The sequence below is a fragment of the Brachyhypopomus gauderio genome, chromosome 1 (assembly GCF_052324685.1).
Source record: "Brachyhypopomus gauderio isolate BG-103 chromosome 1, BGAUD_0.2, whole genome shotgun sequence".
NCBI lineage: Eukaryota > Metazoa > Chordata > Actinopteri > Gymnotiformes > Hypopomidae > Brachyhypopomus > Brachyhypopomus gauderio.
This window is the reverse complement of record NC_135211.1, coordinates 48,497,168-48,517,167: the sequence shown is the minus strand read 5'-3', so window position 1 is coordinate 48,517,167 and position 20,000 is coordinate 48,497,168. Positions and strand designations below refer to the sequence as shown.

The following is a 20,000-nucleotide window of genomic DNA, read 5'->3' as shown; positions in this document are numbered from 1 at the left end:
TTCCGAGTATAGGGCATCATGTCTGGGCAGGGCAGTCATGGCCTGGTGGTTAGGGAACTTGTCTTGTGACCGGAGGGTCGCAGGTTCGATCCTCAGACCTGAGGCCATGACTGAGGTGCCCCTGAGCAAGGCACCTAACCCTCACTTGCTCACTTGTATAAAAAATGTAAGTCGCTCTGGATAAGGGCGTCTGCCAAAATGCCGTAAATGTAAAATGTAATGTCTTGGCCATTATAAACAGCAGTCTGTCCTCTGCTGTCATTCCCATGAGTTTTAAACAGGCAGTAGTTCAACCTCTGCTAAAGAAACCTGGTCTTGATCACACCCTATTGACTAACTATAGACCCATCTCCAAACTGCCTTTTATTTAAAAAAAAACACAGAGAAACTTGTTTACACCCAAGTAAAATCTTTTCTGGATGAGCACAATATCTTGGAGATTTTCCAATCCGGTTTTAAATCCATGCACAGAACGCTGCTGCCAGACTTCAAACTGGAGTGCGTAAGAAGGAGCACATAACACCTATTCTGGCCTCTCTCCATTGGCTGCCGGTGCATTTTAGAATCCATTTTAAAATTCTTTTATTTGTTTTTAAATCTCTAAATGGACTTGCCCCACCTTATCTCTCTGAGCTCCTCCAACCACACGCTCCCAGTGGGTGCCTTAGGTCAGCTGATCAGCTTCTCCTGAAGGTGCCAAAAGCAAAACGCAAGCTCAGAGGGGATCGATCTGTTTCAACTGCTGCACCGAAATTATGGAATGACCTTCCAATTTATATCAGACAGGCTTTTTCACCGTCCATTTTTAAGACTCATCTTAAAACTTACTTTTATTCCTTGGCTTTTAACCCAGCATGAGACTTGTGTTGTTATTGTTTTTATTGTTGTATGGTTTTTTAGTGGTTCTATTGTTTAACTGTCTCATTAGTAATTTCATTAGTATTTTAGCATGTTATAGTTGCTGTTTTTTACTATATAATTAATAATCTTGTCTGTTTTTACATTTACTACTTACTTTGTAAAGCACTTTGACCCAGCCGAGGCTGTTCTGTAAAGGGCTATATAAATAGAGTTGAGTTGAGTTGAGTTGAGTTGAGGTGTGTGTGTGTGTGTGCGTGCGTGCGTGCGTGCGTGCGTGCGTGCGTGTGTGTGTGTGTGTGTGTGTGCGGATGCCTGTGTGTGTTTGTGTGTGTGCACATACCTGCGTGTGTGTGTGTGTGTGTGTGATCCTTGGCTTATGCCTTGTACTCTTCAAAAGCAGATTTCCCTTTACACCCATCAGCTCCAGCCCACCTCTGGGCCCCAATTACAGGCAGAAACTCACACACTCACACGCACACACACACACACACACACACACACACACACACACACACACACACACATTCACACACCCGAGTCATGAACGAGACGAAATTGTATTAATTGCAAAATTAATGAGCGAAGCAGATTGCTATTTTAGGCCTCTCCTCGCCTTGTGTTCTGTGTGTGTGTGTGTGTGTGTGTGTGTGTGTGTGTGTGTGTGTGAGTGTGAGTGTGTGTGTGTGTGTGTGTGTGTGTGTGTGTGTGTGTCTGCACGCACTCCATCACTTCCAGAATCACAGTGTGGTGATACAGTCATCATCACTCTTCCCTCACTGGACAGATGAACCCAACTCCCCATCTGTCATGTGGTCTCTCTCACCACTGGAGGATCATCATCATACCGCAGCTCTTTAACAAACCATTCACCACACCCCATTCTAGTCCCCATCACTGTGCTGCCCCAAACACCGCTGAGATCTCCCTCCCAAACACCGCTGAGATCTCTCTCCCAAACACCGCTGAGATCTCTCTCCCAAACACCGCTGAGATCTCTCTCCCAAACACCGCTGAGATGTCTCCCCTAAACCGCTGAGATCTCTCTCCCAAACACCGCTGAGATCTCTCTCCCAAACACCGCTGAGATCTCTCTCCCAAACACCGCTGAGATCTCTCCCCTAAACACCGCTGAGATCTCTCTCCCAAACACCGCTGAGATCTCTCTCCCAAACACCGCTGAGATCTCTCTCCCAAACACCGCTGAGATATCTCCCCTAAACACCGCTGAGATATCTCCCCTAAACACCGCTGAGATATCTCCCCTAAACACCGCTGAGATCTCTCTCCCAAACACCGCTGAGATCTCTCTCCCAAACACCGCTGAGATATCTGCCCCAAACACCACTGAGATATCTGCCCCAAACACCGCTGAGATATCTGCCCCAAACACCGCTGATATGTCTCCCCCAACACCACTGAGATGTCTCCCCCAAACACCTCTGAGATGTCTCCCCCAAACACCGCTGAGATATCTGCCCCAAACACCGCTGAGATATCTGCCCCAAACACCGCTGAGATGTCTCCCCCAAACACCTCTGAGATGTCTCCCCCAAACACCGCTGAGATGTCTCCCCCAAACACCACTGAGATGTCTCCCCCAAAGCTCCGCCCTAATCACCGTCACATTCTCCAATCACACCTGTTTGTTTTGCGGTTCATTTGAATAGAAACTCCATCAGTCGTACATTCTTCCATCTGTCTCGGTTCAATTCGGCGTAGCTCACATCCAGATAGCTGTAGTGCCTGAAGCATGTATAGTTCAGTACCGTTACTGCTGCAAATGCCATTGACAGGACGCTTCTCTCTGTCTCTGTAGGAGTTGTCGGAGAAGCCAAATGTTCCATGGCTGTCTGATTCCGTGTGGGACACATGCTGTGATCTCGAGAGCACCCTGCCATGTTTTAGAGGGATTACCAAAGACGTCGTATCTACACCCATTACCGTGCAGCTGGGTAAGCTATGGATTTGTTTAATTGATCTAGCCCAGCAGTCATTCCGGGTCCTTAGGATGTTTTATGTTGTTTCGTGGTATAACTAAGTGATTTAATGTGTAGTAGGTGTGTGTGTTGGAGGGTAGGTTTGTATCGTATTCTTTTTTCCCAATTGTACATGTTTTGTTTTTGTATGAATGAGTCATAAATGCAACTTGGAACTTTTTTTTTTACATTTTTGTTACGTTTTTTACCCTTCCTCTCTCTCTCTCTCTCTCTCTCTCTGTCTCTCATTCTTTGCAGGTCGGTTGGAGGTCTCGTTGAACCCAGAACAGTGGGAGGGCTACGTGATGGACCTCCCTCCATACTCAGAGGACACACCTGCTGAACACCACCCAGAGGTCAGAGGTCACTGGAATGAGCGCCTGGGGTCCTTCCAGAAGCTCCTCCTCATAAAGAGCTTCAGCGAGGAGCAGGTAGGGGTCAAGAACTTCCCCGTTCTCATGGGTCGTGTCTACACAGCATAGTGCTTATGCATTCAAACTTCAGCACAATAACTGAGCTAAAAGCCCAGAAAATCATATTTAATCAGGGACATTCTTAAGTCTTTCAATTGGTATGCAGGGCCAGGCACCAGGATACAGCTGTCCTGTTGACCTTCAGTGAAGAAACAGGGGCCCTACATCACTGTTCATTTTGTCTTTGAAAGTGTTTTTAGTCTCAGTAGTTGTACTACACAGAGAGTAAGCAAGTCACTGCTGTTTTAGTGCTCGTCACTGAGCTACTGAATCACCACAGCAGGGGCGGCCAGACTCGTTCAGATGCTGCTGTAATGGTGGAAACAAGAGTGAAGCTTCTTTAGGCATAAAACCAGGTCATTCACCACAAAGCACCAAGCTTCTGTCCGTTTCCATAACGTGTTTTTTTTTTTTTTTTTTTGAAAAATAATGTTTTCTTCGTCCTTCCCCTTCCACTGCATGGTTCAGTATTTTCATATTGATATCTTGTATCTAATATCTTATATCTAATATCATATCTAATATCTTGTCTCTAATATATTGTATTTAATTGTGCCGCTGGGACAGTAGCATAACGAAAATTAAACACTCAGGCCACAAGTCAGAATAAACGAGACAGAAATAGCAACGAAGAGATACCTACAAATAGAACAACGGAGTTCAAATAAGCTTGAACACAGAGCAGGTCTTTTCCCATGGTGCGAGGCGAGGAAGCATTAATACACCACCACCTGATTATGTGACAGGTGTCAGTACTCCGGTGATTGGGATGGTAGGAGTGTCCGAGACTGAGAAGGTGTGCTCCGTGTGGTTGTGGGCGTGACCGAGACTGAGAGGGTGTGCTCCGTGTGGTTGTGGGCGTGACCGAGACTGAGAGGGTGTGCTCCGTGTGGTTGTGGGCGTGCGTGTGACAGAGGAGTTGTGTGTACGTGCCCTCTGGTGGCGTCCAGGCTGACCTACCATGACATTAATATCTAATATATTGTTTCTAATATCTTATATTTAATATCTTATATCTAATGTCTAATGAACCCATGTACATGAGCCCATGTACAGTGCTATAGATTTGATATACATTGTGTAATTGTATTAATTCATTTACTTATTTAATATGTTTATGCTGACAATATATTTGTCAATATAATATAATGTCATATGAGTGAATTGGTGCATTAGGGTGTTTCCCCACGTTACCATGCCTCCCGCCATTACACATTAGTGTGTTTCCCCACGTTACCATATCTCCTGCCGTTACACATTAGAGTGTTTCCCCACGTTACCATGTCTCCCGCCATTACACATTAGGGTGTTTCCCCACGTTACCATATCTCCTGCCGTTACACATTAGAGTGTTTCCCCACGTTACCATGCCTCCCGCCATTACACATTAGTGTGTTTCCCCACGTTACCATATCTCCTGCCGTTACACATTAGAGCAGGCGTACTCAACTAAATTTGTCCGCGGTCCAATTTTGGCAGATACCTGTGCCCTGAGGTCCGGTGCGGCGGGGGTGGCGAACGTAAGTTGTTGAGCGGGGGGGTGCGCGAACGGTGGAGGCGTTTATACTTTCGCGAGCGTCACTGCAGTGTTCTCCGAAACGATAGGCGTTTTGTCCGAAACGATATGTGGTAGAAACACCCCTCAAAACAGGGGAATGAACATTTACCTGACCAATTTTAATGTTGCTATATGTTTCAGGTTTGAAAAGTGCTGGAATTTAGGTTAAAGTACTTTAAAATGCTTGAAATTGTAACGACTTGGTTTCACAACAAATAGCTGTCTGACTGAATAGTTCTCTTGTATTAGGTTAACAAATACGAGCCTCTTGTAATTCCAGGACGAAACATGAGAGAACGTGAAGACGTGAAGATTGGGCGTTTTTAAATAAACAACCATTAAATAATGTGATAAAAAGCGAATTATTTCGAGTATATGTATAAATATTTAACTTAATTATGTTTAACATGCTGGGAAATATTGAAATGGACCTTGAAAGTGACGTACAAGTGCTTTAATTCCACCTTATAAAGGTGTATGAACCCTGAAAACGTGACTTTGTTCATTGCGCTGAAGCGCGGCGCGAAGTTACAAAATTCGAGAGGTGCACGACCTCTCGAACCAACAGCGCGCGAGGCACTCACGCACACGCGGAGCCACAGCGATTACGTCATTTTCGCCGCGCGGACCCTCGCGCCGCTCGCGAAGCATCAACCAGGCAGGCTTGTTGTTGAGCGGGGTGGCGAACGTAAGTTGTTGAGCGGGGGTGGCAAACGTAACACTCGTGACGGAGTGTTTTTTCAATAGCCCTGAAATAAATGCTACGGTTTTGTTTTGGTCCGTATCCAGTTAATCAGGAATGAGATTGGGTCCGGACAGGACTGCGTTCGGGTCCGGATCCGGACCGCGGTCCGCCAGTTGAGTACCCCTGCATTAGAGTGTTTCCCCACGTTACCATGTCTCCCGCCATTACACATTAGGGTGTTTTCCCACGTTACCATATCTCCTGCCGTTACACATTAGAGTGTTTCCCCACGTTACCATGTCTCCCGCCATTACACATTAGTGTTTCCCCACGTTACCATATCTCCTGCCATTACACATTAGCGTGTTTCCCCACGTTACCATGTCTCCCACTGTTACACATTAGGGTGTTTCCCCACGTTACCATGTCTCCCGCCGTTACACATTAGGGTGTTTCACCACATAACTTCCTGATGTTGGCCATTAAGGGAACAAGCACTCAGCTGCTCCACTCATTAGCTAGCTTTGTTAGCACTCATAATGCCACCACATTCCTCTGCTACTACCAGTTGGGTGAATATGTGGAAGTATCTCTCTAAGTTACTTCTGGTAGTTTTCTCAAGATATTTGCCCAGTTGGTAACAGTGGAGAGATGATGCAGTAAACCCTCAGAAAGTATTCTCAATGCACCAACGCTGTAAATGTAAACAGTCTGGGGGTACGTAAAGTCAGTACATATATATGTACAGTATTCTCAGTGCACCTATTCTGTAAATGGAAACAGTACATGTCTGGGGGTACGTAAATTCAGTACATATATATGTACAGTATTCTCAGTGCACCTATTCTGTAAATGTAAACAATACATGTCTGGGGGTACGTAAAGTCAGTACATATATGTAAAGTCAGCACAGATATGTATAGTGGGAAGAACAAGAAGCAGAGGTTCAAATACAGATTTTTTTAATGCTTTTCTTAATCCAGTGCTTTTATATAGTGTATATTCAATATATACACACACACACACATATATGTTTGTGTGTGTGTGTGTGTGTGTGTGTGTGTGTGTGTGCCTCAAATCACTCTGATCCCCTTCCTTTGAACATAAATAAACAATTGGGGCTGCTGGGAAATGCAGATTAGCCGGCATTACACCATACAGAAATGAAGTCTCAACTGAGACCAACTGCCCAAGCTGCCTGCTTGCTTTCATGATCCGTTCCCTTTCAGGGACGGCCATCCCTCCAAGCTCTGCCCTGGGCATCATTTCTTGCCCACCCAGACGACTGGCACTGCCCCCTGGCTGCTGGAGGACCCGGTTGTGCTAGCACCTCTGGACAGCAAGAGCACTGTCCTCACAGTGGGCTGTTACGTTACGTTACCGGCAAACCTACACATCTAAAGATGGCTAACTCAAAGGCAGGCACTGCCTCAATGTAGGAAGTGAAACCCAGTCCAATTATGTAGAGCCTGGAGGTATGAAGTACTAATGAAAATCAATAGGGAGAGAGCCAACTTTGGTTGCTCTGGTTCACATTTAAAAAGAAAAGAGAGTACAATGCGAGGAGGACAAAAATGAAACCAGAAAAAAACCCTCACGATATATTAGTTCCTGTCTCTACCTAGACCCACCAGGCAATTTACACTTTTCTTCTTAAAGGGCTCATCAGGGTACAATAACCAATAGTTACTTTAGCTTTTTTACACAAATGCACTTATGATAATGATAAAACATTATTCTCGTTCAACATTGCTTTTGGCAAGGACCACAGAGGGATAAATGGTGTTCCCATTAACAAAAAACACTGTACCCCACTCGGATGTAGCATTAGCATTATCCTTGCCTGAGAAATGTTTTAGCTGCAGTGTGTAAGGGTGAAGCACCAAAGTCCACCTGAACATTTCTGCATTTAGCATTTAGATTTTGGTCCTCTTCACCCCCTTTAGGACCATGTTGATCTGTGGCTTAGTAACACAGAGGCACTGTGGACCACCACATCATCAGTATAAGTGGAACTTGGCCAGTTCGTGTTCCTAAATATTTGCAATGAGAGGCACTAGCTAGTGTTATTTTAGCTATTCAAGCTTAGACTAACACTAAGCTATGTCTGTATGATCAATTCAGTTGTTCATCCGAGGGATAGGAAACATAATAGTTTTGTTGAATTAAATAGGCCTTCGTGACTTCGTGAGGCACATTCATGAAAAACGTGCTGCACCACAGGAGTTATGGCACTCGGCTTGTCGAACCAAGACGTGTGTCTAGTTCTGTCAGAGCACCAGAGTTATTTAAACATACCTCATTCTGTATCTTCAGTTACATGTTCTTCCCCTTCATGACCTTCCGTTACATATTAAATTGGATTGAAACATGCTGGTTTCAGGAGAGGCATTATGACATCACAATATGCCATCACATATTAGCATCACATGATGTCATTGGAATTAAATGAGGTGCTACAGTACAATTTTAAAAGACTGACACGCCACATCCTGGACTTTTTCATCTGGGTGATCACCTACTGTCCGATTACTTCTGTAAGGTTCACAAATACTGCTTTTCACACTCTCCCTTTGTCTTCCACCTTAAAGAGTCACACAGCAGCCCGGGTCATTCTGAGTTTTCAGTCTCTCTGGAGACTCCCTTCAGATTTTCCATGGCAGACTGACAGGCTGTAGCCAGCCAGTCCTGACCTATGGCATGGTGCTGCAGCAGTCCCTTCATCTGTCTTTCAGCATTTTAGTGGACGTCTAATGCTCAAACACCAGATCAAAGAACCAGAGTCTCCTGGACTCATCCACAGAATCTTGACAAGCAAACAACAAGGATGGGTCCAAATCCCTGTCCTTGAGTGCGGGAATAAGTCTCAATAAGCCCTCAGTCACTCCCTGCCAAGAGGTCTTGAAGGAGGCACAGGGATTTTCTTAAATGGGTTTCGCTGCCAGCTGACATGCATGATGGTACCGGCAGGAAGCTGCCACATCTGCAAGTTACCATGGCTAGTCAAGGAAAGTCAAGGAAAAGCACCATATTTGTCTCTAGGTCCTTTATCCAGAACTGATGCTATCAGCAAAGTGCCATAAATCAAGAAAATACACCCAGACAGCAGTAAGGACTGAGCTTTTCTGGATTTGGGTAACTGGGTCCTGAGCGAGAACTCTGAGAAAACTCTTGAGTACATGTTAAATCCATTCCACCTGAGTCCTGCGAGATAAAACAAATTTTTGAGGTGTACCTCTAGAACACTCTCATTTTCACACCCTGACAGATAATCTCAGGCAACTTCGGAGTTATGGGGTGCTTATTGCTTATTATTTAGCATGGACTCTTCATGTGTCTGATTTATGTTTCCAAGTCATCTGATGGACTAACACAAAATTATAACCCATTTCTGCTTCTTCACACGGCTTCTATACTTGTTTTGTACTGGTATTGGATCTCAACATGACATGGAAAACTAGCTTTGACCTTCTCCAGAAGCGTCTCCATCAACTGTCTCACATCCTGAAGGCTGTACACCTCGCTGGCCTATAGTCAAGCTTTTAATCATCACTGTCAGCTGTGCCTTGCCAAACAATTATTTTACAGAACGTATCCACTCTTCTTTTGGCAAAAACCTGTCTGCTGCAACACACTTAAGAGTATCAAAGGAAACCTCTGCAGATTGTAATTCACGACATAATTTGAAAACACAGTGATGTCATAATGGTTGTCAAGCTCATGCTGATGCTGATTCTCCAGGTGTCTACCCTAGTTTGTTCCAAACGTGTGTTAGTTCCCTGTTGCTCAAACTTCATTTTGTTCTGTTCTCTACTGTTGGTCAGTAGTGATAGGGTCAGGGATAGCGTACATCAGGTGATAGGGTCAGGGGAGGTAGTAGGTGCCACAGAAGATGATAGGGTCGGGGCATGATAGGGTTAGAGCCACAGCAGATGAGATGGCTCGAGGCTCAGTAACATGATACCTGGAATAGATGTACTTCAGCAGAAAGAGAGGAGAGATTATTAGGCATGGTCAAATACTAAATGTGCAAAATAGGGACATGTAGTGTGCAACGGTGGATGCAGATTGTGTCTGAGTCTCAAGGTCATTTCAGAACTTGGGAGCTTTATAGAAAATGCTTTGCCCCTTGAGGTAAATGTCCTTTTTCTAGATACTAATAAAGAGGCTGCTCAGTAGTTAGAATGGTGTAGTTATATAGCCGGTGTACAGGGAGGAGGTTATATATCAGTGGTTCCCAAACTTTTTCTGCCGTGCCCCCCTTTAGTAGATGAGAATATTTTTGCGCCCCCCCTACACCCCCCCCCATATTGACTAGGGATGTGTTGAAAACTTACAAAAACAATAGGTTCACAACTTTGGTCAAACATGAAAAAAATAAACTGCAAGAAACCTTTTAAATGGTTCAAGAATTCTAAATATAATTTAAAATAAATAAGGAGATGAAATAAGAGAAACAGCAATACATATGCGGCTAGTTTGCAAGCGCAGACATCACGCAGAGCACAAAGCATGTAACGGCCAGAAATATGTGTACTGTCTCTTTAAGGGAGCGAGTTGCGTGCGCGTATGGAATATTGTTGTTTTTTTAGCTTTCTGCCGAGTCAGACCACTGCTCTTTATTTCATTTCTGTAAGTAACGCATTAAATGAGATTTGGACAACTCACCAGTTCATGCATGAACAGTGAAGTATTGCTGGAGCCCAGGTTTATTTTGGTCAACCAGCAAATAAACGGACTAAGTGGAATACCACCAGCACGAGTATTAAGGTTGAACTAACTCCGAAAAGCAAGCAATATAAGCATAGAACTAGACTGAATAGATCTGTTTTTATGGATCGGTCACATTGTCACCGATACCCGATCTAGAATTTTTTCAGATATTAATATCGGAATCGGTGCATCCCTACATGTGCACGTTTTACTTTCAAGCTCCGCGCCCCCCCTGCAATAGCTCCGCGCCCCACCTAGGGGGCGCGCCCCCCACTTTGGGAACCACTGTTATATATATTAGAGGTAGTGTTTCTTTCTAAAAGTGTGTGGGCTGTAATTCAATAGCAAATGAACAATTTTGGGGAGCAAATCCATAATATTAGTTCAGGCTGTTGCAAAACTGGCAAAACTACTTACTAAACACCAACCGCCAAACCACCCCGTAGTACAGATCACGACACATATCCTGGACCAGCACTCTAGTTGTTAAGTGATGGGACTGCCCTACTCCCCATGCTTGTAAAGATGGCTTACCCGAGGCCAGGGACTACTCAGCTAACACTAAATCTTGTGAGTGAAACTAAATGGGATTCCCAGGTAAGACTGATTCTGTCATATCAGTTCTGATTATTGATATGAGCTTGAACCTATATCTGTACTGCACAAGGAGCTACGGTAGGCCACCAGATTTGACCGATGGAGATAGAATAAGCTTTCCTGGAGGAATGGCAGCTCTACACAACACTGTTCACGATTAAACATCATAATTACTGAAAAAGACAAGAGGTGGGAGCACAATGTGAGAAAATGTTAACAAACAAAGTCGAAAAAATCACAAAAAAATAGTCATAATATGGATTAATTATTTTGTCCTGTGATGGACAAACCACAAGAAGTTCGTAGTGATGTATGTAGCAGTTTGAACATGTGGAAGGGGAAGTCTGTGTCTGTGACACCCCCCAAAAACTGGGAGAATGGCTCCATCAGTTGCAGGAACATTCAGAATAGTGTAGTCTTGGGATCAGCTGAGATCAGACAGGGCAATCAGGACCCTCAAGCTGCCAGGCCTTGGGTAGAGAACCCGAGCTTTACTTTAAAATCAGATCCCATCCCCAGAACATGAAAACAGATAATCTTCAAAGCACCCAGAGCACACCATAGGCAACTTGCAGTCTCATTCTTAAATATCTTAAATAGCTCGTCAGGACACACTCGTTAATCAGCTGACCCCGTGACCTTCAGTATCAGTGTGTATTAGTTCTAATGATCCTGCTCCCGAACATCCTCTGCCAGTTAATGAGAGTAAGTGTGTCTGTCAGTGAATGAACTAAATGAGTGCATGACTGTGGGTGATGGATTGCAATCTCTTGCATTGTAATGCACTGTTCAGTCTATTTAAAAGATCAAAGCCACTTCTGAAGACTGAATCACACTCTTAGCATATTGGCTTCCTACACATTGGCTTCAGCGCATTACTCAGTAAAAAATACCTTCATCAGGATAGCTGTTCTCTCTCTCTCTCTCTATCCCTTACCCTCTCTCTCTCTCTCTCTCTCTCTCTCTCTATCCCTTACCCTCTCTCTCTCTCTCTCTATCCCTTACCCTCTCTCTCTCTCTCTCTCTCTCCCCCCCTCTTCTATCCCCTTTCTCCCCTGCTCTGTGGTGTTATTTTGCTGCCTATCGATAGCTCAGTCATTTGAATCAGCAGGGTTCCTCCAGCTCTGGTGCAGGTTTGTGTTCTTGTAGTTCCTCTGCTCTTGCGTGGATTCACTCTTCTTTCACAGAGAGAGTTTGACTTTGCGCTCCAGTTCATCCGGTGCTCTTGCAAAGTTTCCTGCAGTTTCTCTGGGATTTCCTTTTCCTCGCTTACAGATTTTGAATGCAGCAACACTACTAAGAGTAAAGAATGGGTTGGGGGTTTTGAGTTCTGACCAGTAAAATAGCAATTGCTCTCTTACCATAGATTCTCAAATAGTAAGTTCTCACATTTTTTTTTATAAAAGAAACTTAACACTATCTGTACTACAACACTATCATCTTAACATTTTCTGTACTACAACACTATCATCTTAACACTAAATGTGCTACAACGTGCCTATTGTTGGCCTAATGGGTAGGGCACCGGTCAGTGACACACTTGGGTCAGGAGAACGAGGTTTCAAATGTGCTACAACACCGAGTTAATGGAAGAGCTTAATATTGTACACTTGATTATGAGTTCATTCCTATGGACCACCGAAACATGGAGCAAACAGAGGCTTTCAAGGAGCAGACATGGGGTTTCATGAGGTTAAGGAAGAAGGGAGAAACACATTCTACGGAAACTATCGAGTCTGGGATTGGATGCAGAGGTTTCAGGGGGTGGGTCCAGTGATGCTTCTAGGGTCAGAGTTTAGATGGAGTCTCGCACAGTTCTCTCAAATGCCATATTGGTCAGATGGGAGAGGTCGAATATTAGTGCAGTGTTAGATTCACTCTAAGCTTCTCTTATTGGTCCAATCATCTTGCCCATTTATCATCCTATGAACGGAATCAGAACAAACAATCTTTACCAATTCAAAAATGCAGAACAAAAACAGGCAAAGGTCAAACCATCAAAGGACAGTGACAATACCATAGAGATTAACCAGGTAATGAAAACTAGAAAATACACCCAGGTAAATATACAAGAAGGGGTGATTCTGGGAAAAACAAGAACTAGCAAGGTCAACTAAATGAGAAATAATTGTCAGTTGCTCTGTGTACACAGTGGCAATACCTTGCAACAAAAATATAAACAACAAAGCAGTGAAATTTAGAAAAAGGTGAAAATAGTTCAATACTTGGGTGGTGAGGATCTGGAATGTGCTTCATGATTGAACAATGTCTGAAGGTTGAACTCAACCAGATTCCCCTGAGGATTATGGGAATCTGAGTTCAGAGTGTGACAGCGGCAGTGACGTTATGGCGGCAATGCAGTCATAAACACATGTAAAGCCCAAAACCAAAATGTGATCTCACAAATACCAAATGCACTGCAGATATTCCCTTTCTTTTCAAGAATTCTATAAATTATTCAGTTTCCATTGTTTACAAAACAAAAATTGACCAATTGTGATGAAAATCACAGAGCATTATAATCCCCCACACCTTAAAATTTATTTGAAAATTACGCATGTTTATGCATGAACTCCAAGAAGCTGACCTCTCATCTAAAAGCAAATATTGGTTGTTGTAACTAAAGTTTTTTTTTTTTCTGGATGTTATGGAACTGGTACTATTATAAACGACATTCGGTTGAGTGTCCGAATTGTAAAATGGAAAGACATGGAATTCTTGAGTGATGTTGCAGGCACTGCAGTGCTGTAGAGTCCACAGTGTGGACTGGAGGTCGTGTGAGGCCCATTAGGGCCCATTGGCACTAATAGTGATCAATAAGATGCCTATCGGACACCTTCTCCCATTCAACCCAGTCTGTGATCAATAAGACACCTATCGGACACCTGCTCCCATTCAGCCGTCTTTTTGCCTTCAATTACATAAAATTAAGGGCTCTGTGTAATGGGCCTGAGCATTGAAAATGTCAGGGCTGGCTCGGATGCCACGCCCTCTACCTCCGCACGGGGCACCCGAGTCAGTCCCAGACTAAATCGGCATAAATCAGCATAATCAGCAGTGATTCGTCTCAGCTGTTTTATAGGCTTCTTAAGGAAGCTTGTGGAGACGAATCACTGCTGAATCGTTTTGGTCTCTTGCCGTCGCGCTTTCAGCCCGTCTCTCTCTCTCTGTGATATTGTTAAGTTTCAAGGTGTCTCGCCACCGCTCTCTCTCTCTCTCTCGTTCCGCTGTTACTTATTCGAGTATCTACCTCCTGCGCCGCTATCTGGCCCCTCTCAAGTTTTCCCCAATCTGTTTTCTCTTCCTATCCATTGTTTATTGTTTTGGGAAGGTTGTCTTTATGTTGCGGCGTTTGCCTGCTGTCAGTCTTTCCCTGACGTCCTTAGTTTCGGTTTTCACGTGTTGAGGATTCCACGTGTTTTCTGTTTATAGTTTTTACCGTATTATTCCACGACATTATCTGGTCTGCTTACACGTTGATAATTCCGTGTTGTTTTCTGTTTGTATTTCTACCGTGCTCGCACGGTTTAGTTTCATTTTCGGTTTTGCGCGTCGTGTTTAATTTTCTCTAGTATTGTTTATTGCTCAGGTGTGTGGGTGCGCGCGTTATCGCTCGTTTTTTACGCTCTGCATTTTTTTTTACTAACCGGCACTTGGGTCCTCCCTTCTCTGTTTCTTACGCGGTGTGTACGTCTCTGTACTCACCTCGTTACAGAACGATTCAGCCTAAACATGGACCCAGCCGCTAAACAAGAGTCAGCAGAGTTAAGAGCTGCCCTCACCAATCAGGGACAGTTGCTTGGCAGCCACGACGAGGTTCTAAGGCAGATTGTTAAGCAGCTTAATGACATGACTGTCACTATGCAGACCCTAGCTGGTTCAGCTCCTGTTTCTCATGTTCCCCCTTCTGCTCGCCCACGTGAACCATCTGTCTCAGCATCACATCTTGTACCTACTCTCCCATCTCCGGCCCGCTATTCAGGAGATCCAGAGGGTTGCAGAGGGTTTTTACTACAATGTTCTCTAATATTCGAACAGCAGCCCTCCAGGTTTCCCTCTGAGCGTGCCAAAGTAGCCTACGTGCTGACGCTGTTGTCTGAAAGAGCGTTGGCTTGGGCCACCCCTCTTTGGGAGTCTCAAGCGGAAGTATGTTCTTCCTATGAACGCTTCGCTACAGCCATGAGAAGCGCCTTTTACCATCCATCCTCAGGGGGTGTAGTGGGTCCACGTCTCTTGCGCCTACGTCAAGGGAAGATGTCAGTAGCTGACTACTCCCTAGAGTTCCGAACATTGGCTTCAGAAAGTGGATGGGGTGCTGGTGCGCTCATGGCGATCTTTCAGGAAGGGTTGTCAGACGACCTTAAGGATGAGCTAGCGCTTCGTGACCCCCCGGCTGACCTAGATGCACTGATTGCGTTCACGGTGCGTCTCGACAATCGTCGCCGTGAACGCAAAAACACTAAGAGGCTACAATTTCAGGGGGTTGATACCACACGCACCTTAGAGTTATGTGAGACTGTTAATGAGCCGCAACCCATGCAACTAGGCCACACGCGTCTGTCCCGTCAAGAAAGACAGGCGCGTCTCCAGGGGGGTAGATGTCTTTACTGTGGTAGCGAGGGGCATCTACGTTCTAGATGCCCCGAGTTACAGGGAAAAGGAGCGGCCCGCCAGTAACACGGGAGGTCCTGGCGGGTTCTGTCCCAAACCCTCCTAACAATGGATTATATATCCATGTCTCACTTACCTGGCGAGGGGGGGAAGATAGGCGATTGTTGGCGTTTGTTGATTCAGGTGCCGCTGCCAACTTTATAGATGTTTCTTTGGCCAAAGAACTGGGAGTCCCGCTCACCGACCTCGACAAACCACTGTCTGTGGCGGCTGTTGATGGACGTGCCTTAACATCAGGTGAAGTCAACAAGCAGACTATACCGCTTGATATGAGCATTGGGGGTCATAGAGAACAGTTGGCCCTTTATGTTATCGGTGCGCCCCAGATGCGTCTCATCCTGGGCTTTCCTTGGCTTCAACGCCACAACCCGGAAGTGGATTGGCTTTCCCGCACCGTCCGGAATTGGGGGGTCCTCTGCAAGGAAACCTGCTTAAGAAACAGTCCCGAAATCACCACCGGTCATACACCCGATCCAGTAGACCTTACCCGAGTCCCTGATGATTACCACGACCTCAGGGAGGTCTTTAGCAAAAAGAAAGCTAGTTTCCTCCCTCCGCATAGAGCCTATGACATAGCCATAGATCTACTTCCGGGTTCTAGCCCCCCTAGGGGCCGTCTTTTCTCTTTGGCCGTACCGGAACGTAGAGCCATGGAAACATACATACAGGAGGCTCTGGCAGCTGGCTTTATCCGGCCATCCACCTCTCCTGCCGGGGCAGGTTTTTTCTTTGTGGGGAAAAAAGATGGGGGACTAAGACCTTGCATCGACTACCGGGGGCTCAATAAGATAACTGTCAAAGACCGTCACCCTCTACCCCTCATGGCCACCGCCTTTGAGGCCCTCCAGCAGGCCACCATTTTTACTAAGCTTGACCTGAGGAGCGCCTACAATTTAGTCAGGGTAAATTGTATATTTGGATGACATCCTTATTTACAGTCACTCTGAGACGGAACATGTAAAACATGTCCGAAGGGTGTTGCAGTTACTCCTCGAAAGCCACCTCTATGTCAAACTGGAGAAGTCACTATTTCATGTCAAAGAAATAGGCTTCCTCGGTTATCACATAGCCCAGAACACCCTGGCCATGGATCCTTCTAAGGTTCGAGCTGTCGCTCACTGGCCCACTCCCACTTCACTCCGCCTGGTTCAAAGTTTTCTGGGTTTTGCTAACTTCTACCACCGTTTTATCAAAGGTTTCAGCACCCTTGCTGCACCTCTGATCACTCTTACAAAAAAGAAACCCGGTCCCTTTGTCTGGACTTCTGAAGCCCAGCAAGCGTTCGATCGCCTTAAGGGGCAGTTTACTTCAGAACCGGTATTGTGTATGCCCGATCCCGAATTACCGTTCGTGGTCGAGGTTGATGCCTCTGACCATGGGGTGGGTGCCATCCTCTCCCAGATAACGGGGACCCCTCCTAAGCTCCATCCGTGTGCTTACTACTCTCACCGCATGACACCCACCGAACGGAATTACGATGTGGGGGACAAGGAACTGTTAGCGGTCAAGTTAGCTCTTGAAGAGTGGAGGCACTGGCTGGAGGGGGCCAAGCACCCCTTCCTTGTCTGGACAGACCATAAAAACCTGGCTTACCTCCAGCAGGCTAAGCGCCTGAACCCCAGACAGGCCAGGTGGTCCTTGTTCTTTGGACGTTTTGACTTTACTCTATCCTATCGACCCAGAAGTAAAAACGTCAAGCCCGATGCTCTGTCCCGCCAGTGGGAGTCGCCCCCTCACTCCTCTGAGCCCGGCACTATACTTCCAGCATCTAAAATAGTGGCCCCTGTTCGGTGGGCTGTGGAGACTGAGGTTAAGCAATCCCTGACTCGTGATCCTGGGCCCGGTGGTGGTCCCGCTGGTCGTCTTTACGTCCACCCCAAACTACGGAAGAAAGTCATGGAGTGGGGTCACAATTCACCTTTTGCTGCTCATCCTGGGTCACGTCGTACACTTAAGCTCCTTCAGGGTAGATTTTGGTGGCCCAGGATGGAGCAGGAGGTTGGTCGGTTTGTCTCTGCGTGTGAAACATGCACCAGAAACAAGGCTACGCACACCAAGCCTGCCGGTTTACTACGCCCGCTCCCCATTCCGTCAAGGCCTTGGACGCATGAGTCTATGGACTTCGTCACTGGGCTACCCCATTCTCGGGGTAACACCACTATTCTTGTGATAGTGGATCGGTTTTCCAAGACTGCGAGATTCCTAGCTTTACCTCAGCTCCCCTCTGCCCGTGAGACCGCCTCCCTTTTCTTGCATCACATAGTCCGGCACCACGGTTTTCCTACTGACATTGTGTCCGATAGAGGACCCCAATTTACCAGTCGGTTTTGGGGTGCTTTCCTGAGTCTCTTGGGGGCCAAAGCCAGTTTGTCGTCTGGATTCCATCCCCAGACCAATGGACAAACGGAACGTACAAACCAGGACCTTGAGCAGACGCTCAGGTGTTTGGCTTCCTCCAACCCCTCCTCCTGGTCCGACCAGCTCCTATGGGCCGAGTTTGCTCATAACACCCTGTGGCACTCGGCCCTCGGGATGTCTCCTTTTGAGTGTCTTTACGGGTATGCCCCCCCTATGTTTGCTGACCAGGAGGAGGAGGTGGCTGTCCCGGGAGCTCGGGCCATGGTGCGACGTTGTCGGCTGGCCTGGCGTAGGGCCCGTAAGGCCTTGCTCTCGGCTTCCACCAGCTACTGTCGTAACGCCGACAAGCATCGCCTTCCGGCTCTTTTGTTTCGCCCGGGTCAACGGGTTTGGCTGTCCGCCAAGGACCTGCCGATACGTGGGGGTACCAGGAAGTTGGCGCCCCGTTACTTGGGTCCCTTCAAGATAGATAGGCGCATTAATCCGGTCACCTACCGATTGCTGCTCCCGCCATCCATGAGGGTGCACCCCGTGTTTCACGTCTCCCGGCTCCGTCCGGTCCTGTGTAGCCTGCCCCGTGCGCCACCGGCTCCCCGTATAGTGGACGGGGGCCCGGTGTACTCTGTCAACAGGCTGTTGGATGAGCGTCGTGTCCGGGGTCGTGTCCAGTACCTCGTGGACTGGCTGGGGTATGGGCCCGAGGAGCGGTCGTGGGTGCCCTCGTCCCTCATTGTTGACCGCTCTCTCATCCGTGACTTCCGCCGCGATAGGGCTGTTAATCTGGGCCCGCGTGGTCTCGGGCCTAGAGAGGGGGGCTCTGTCAGGGCTGGCTCGGATGCCACGCCCTCTACCTCCGCACGGGGCACCCGAGTCAGTCCCAGACTAAATCGGCATAAATCAGCATAATCAGCAGTGATTCGTCTCAGCTGTTTTATAGGCTTCTTAAGGAAGCTTGTGGAGACGAATCACTGCTGAATCGTTTTGGTCTCTTGCCGTTGCGCTTTCAGCCCGTCTCTCTCTCTCTCTGTGATATTGTTAAGTTTCAAGGTGTCTCGCCACCGCTCTCTCTCTCTCTCTCTCGTTCCGCTGTTACTTATTCGAGTATCTACCTCCTGCGCCGCTATCTGGCCCCTCTCAAGTTTTCCCCAATCTGTTTTCTCTTCCTATCCATTGTTTATTGTTTTGGGAAGGTTGTCTTTATGTTGCGGCGTTTGCCTGCTGTCAGTCTTTCCCTGACGTCCTTAGTTTCGGTTTTCACGTGTTGAGGATTCCACGTGTTTTCTGTTTATAGTTTTTACCGTATTATTCCACGACATTATCTGGTCTGCTTACACGTTGATAATTCCGTGTTGTTTTCTGTTTGTATTTCTACCGTGCTCGCACGGTTTAGTTTCATTTTCGGTTTTGCGCGTCGTGTTTAATTTTCTCTAGTATTGTTTATTGCTCAGGTGTGTGGGTGCGCGCGTTATCGCTCGTTTTTTACGCTCTGCATTTTTTTTTACTAACCGGCACTTGGGTCCTCCCTTCTCTGTTTCTTACGCGGTGTGTACGTCTCTGTACTCACCTCGTTACAGAAAATGTTCTTCCATACAATGGTATTACTATATTAGGACCTATAACTTGGTATATCACTTTTTATTCTTGTTTATGGGGCTTATAATATATGGTAATTGCTGAAGGTGTTTTAGAATAATAGCATTTTTTATGTTCTGCCCATGTAAGGTCTTATGAGAAAATGTGTGTCTCTGTCATTAATCTAGTAGAAAGTGTGTTTGCTCTCTTGCAATTGCAGTACAGTTGTACAGTACAGTGGATTGTGGTCCATTTGGACACATTTGGTTGGTAATACCAGCACTGAGACACCCAGCACAGTTATAGGACCCTGGAGTCCAGTAAGTGAAAATAAGTATGAATCCTTGGACTGTCTATGAAATAAAAGCTATTTGGATACTGAAGTGAAAAATGCGTGTGTGTGTGTGTGTGTGTGTCTGCCTATAAGAATCTGTATGTGTGCAGGTATGTGTGTGTGTATGAGAGTGATAAAAAGAGAGAGAGAAAATTAATAAACTATAATTGTTAACATCAATATTGTGTGGTACCAGCAGGTG

The 20,000-nt window shown here is 46.1% G+C and overlaps 1 protein-coding gene across 8 annotated transcripts in view; it reads left to right on the top strand.

The window, feature by feature from the left end:
* The window catches only part of dnah6 (dynein, axonemal, heavy chain 6), a 202,994-nt gene that overhangs the window by 148,410 nt on the left and 34,584 nt on the right, over positions 1 to 20,000 (top strand). For all 8 annotated transcript variants that reach the window (XR_013133269.1, XR_013133258.1, XR_013133257.1 and 5 more), the window contains exons 63-64: positions 2,678 to 2,813; positions 3,096 to 3,268. Coding sequence is in view for 4 of the 8 variants with exons in the window: in XM_077017625.1 (XP_076873740.1) it covers positions 2,678 to 2,813; positions 3,096 to 3,268 (309 nt within the window). In the remaining 4 variants the exon portion in view is untranslated. The remainder of the gene's footprint in view (positions 1 to 2,677; positions 2,814 to 3,095; positions 3,269 to 20,000) is intronic.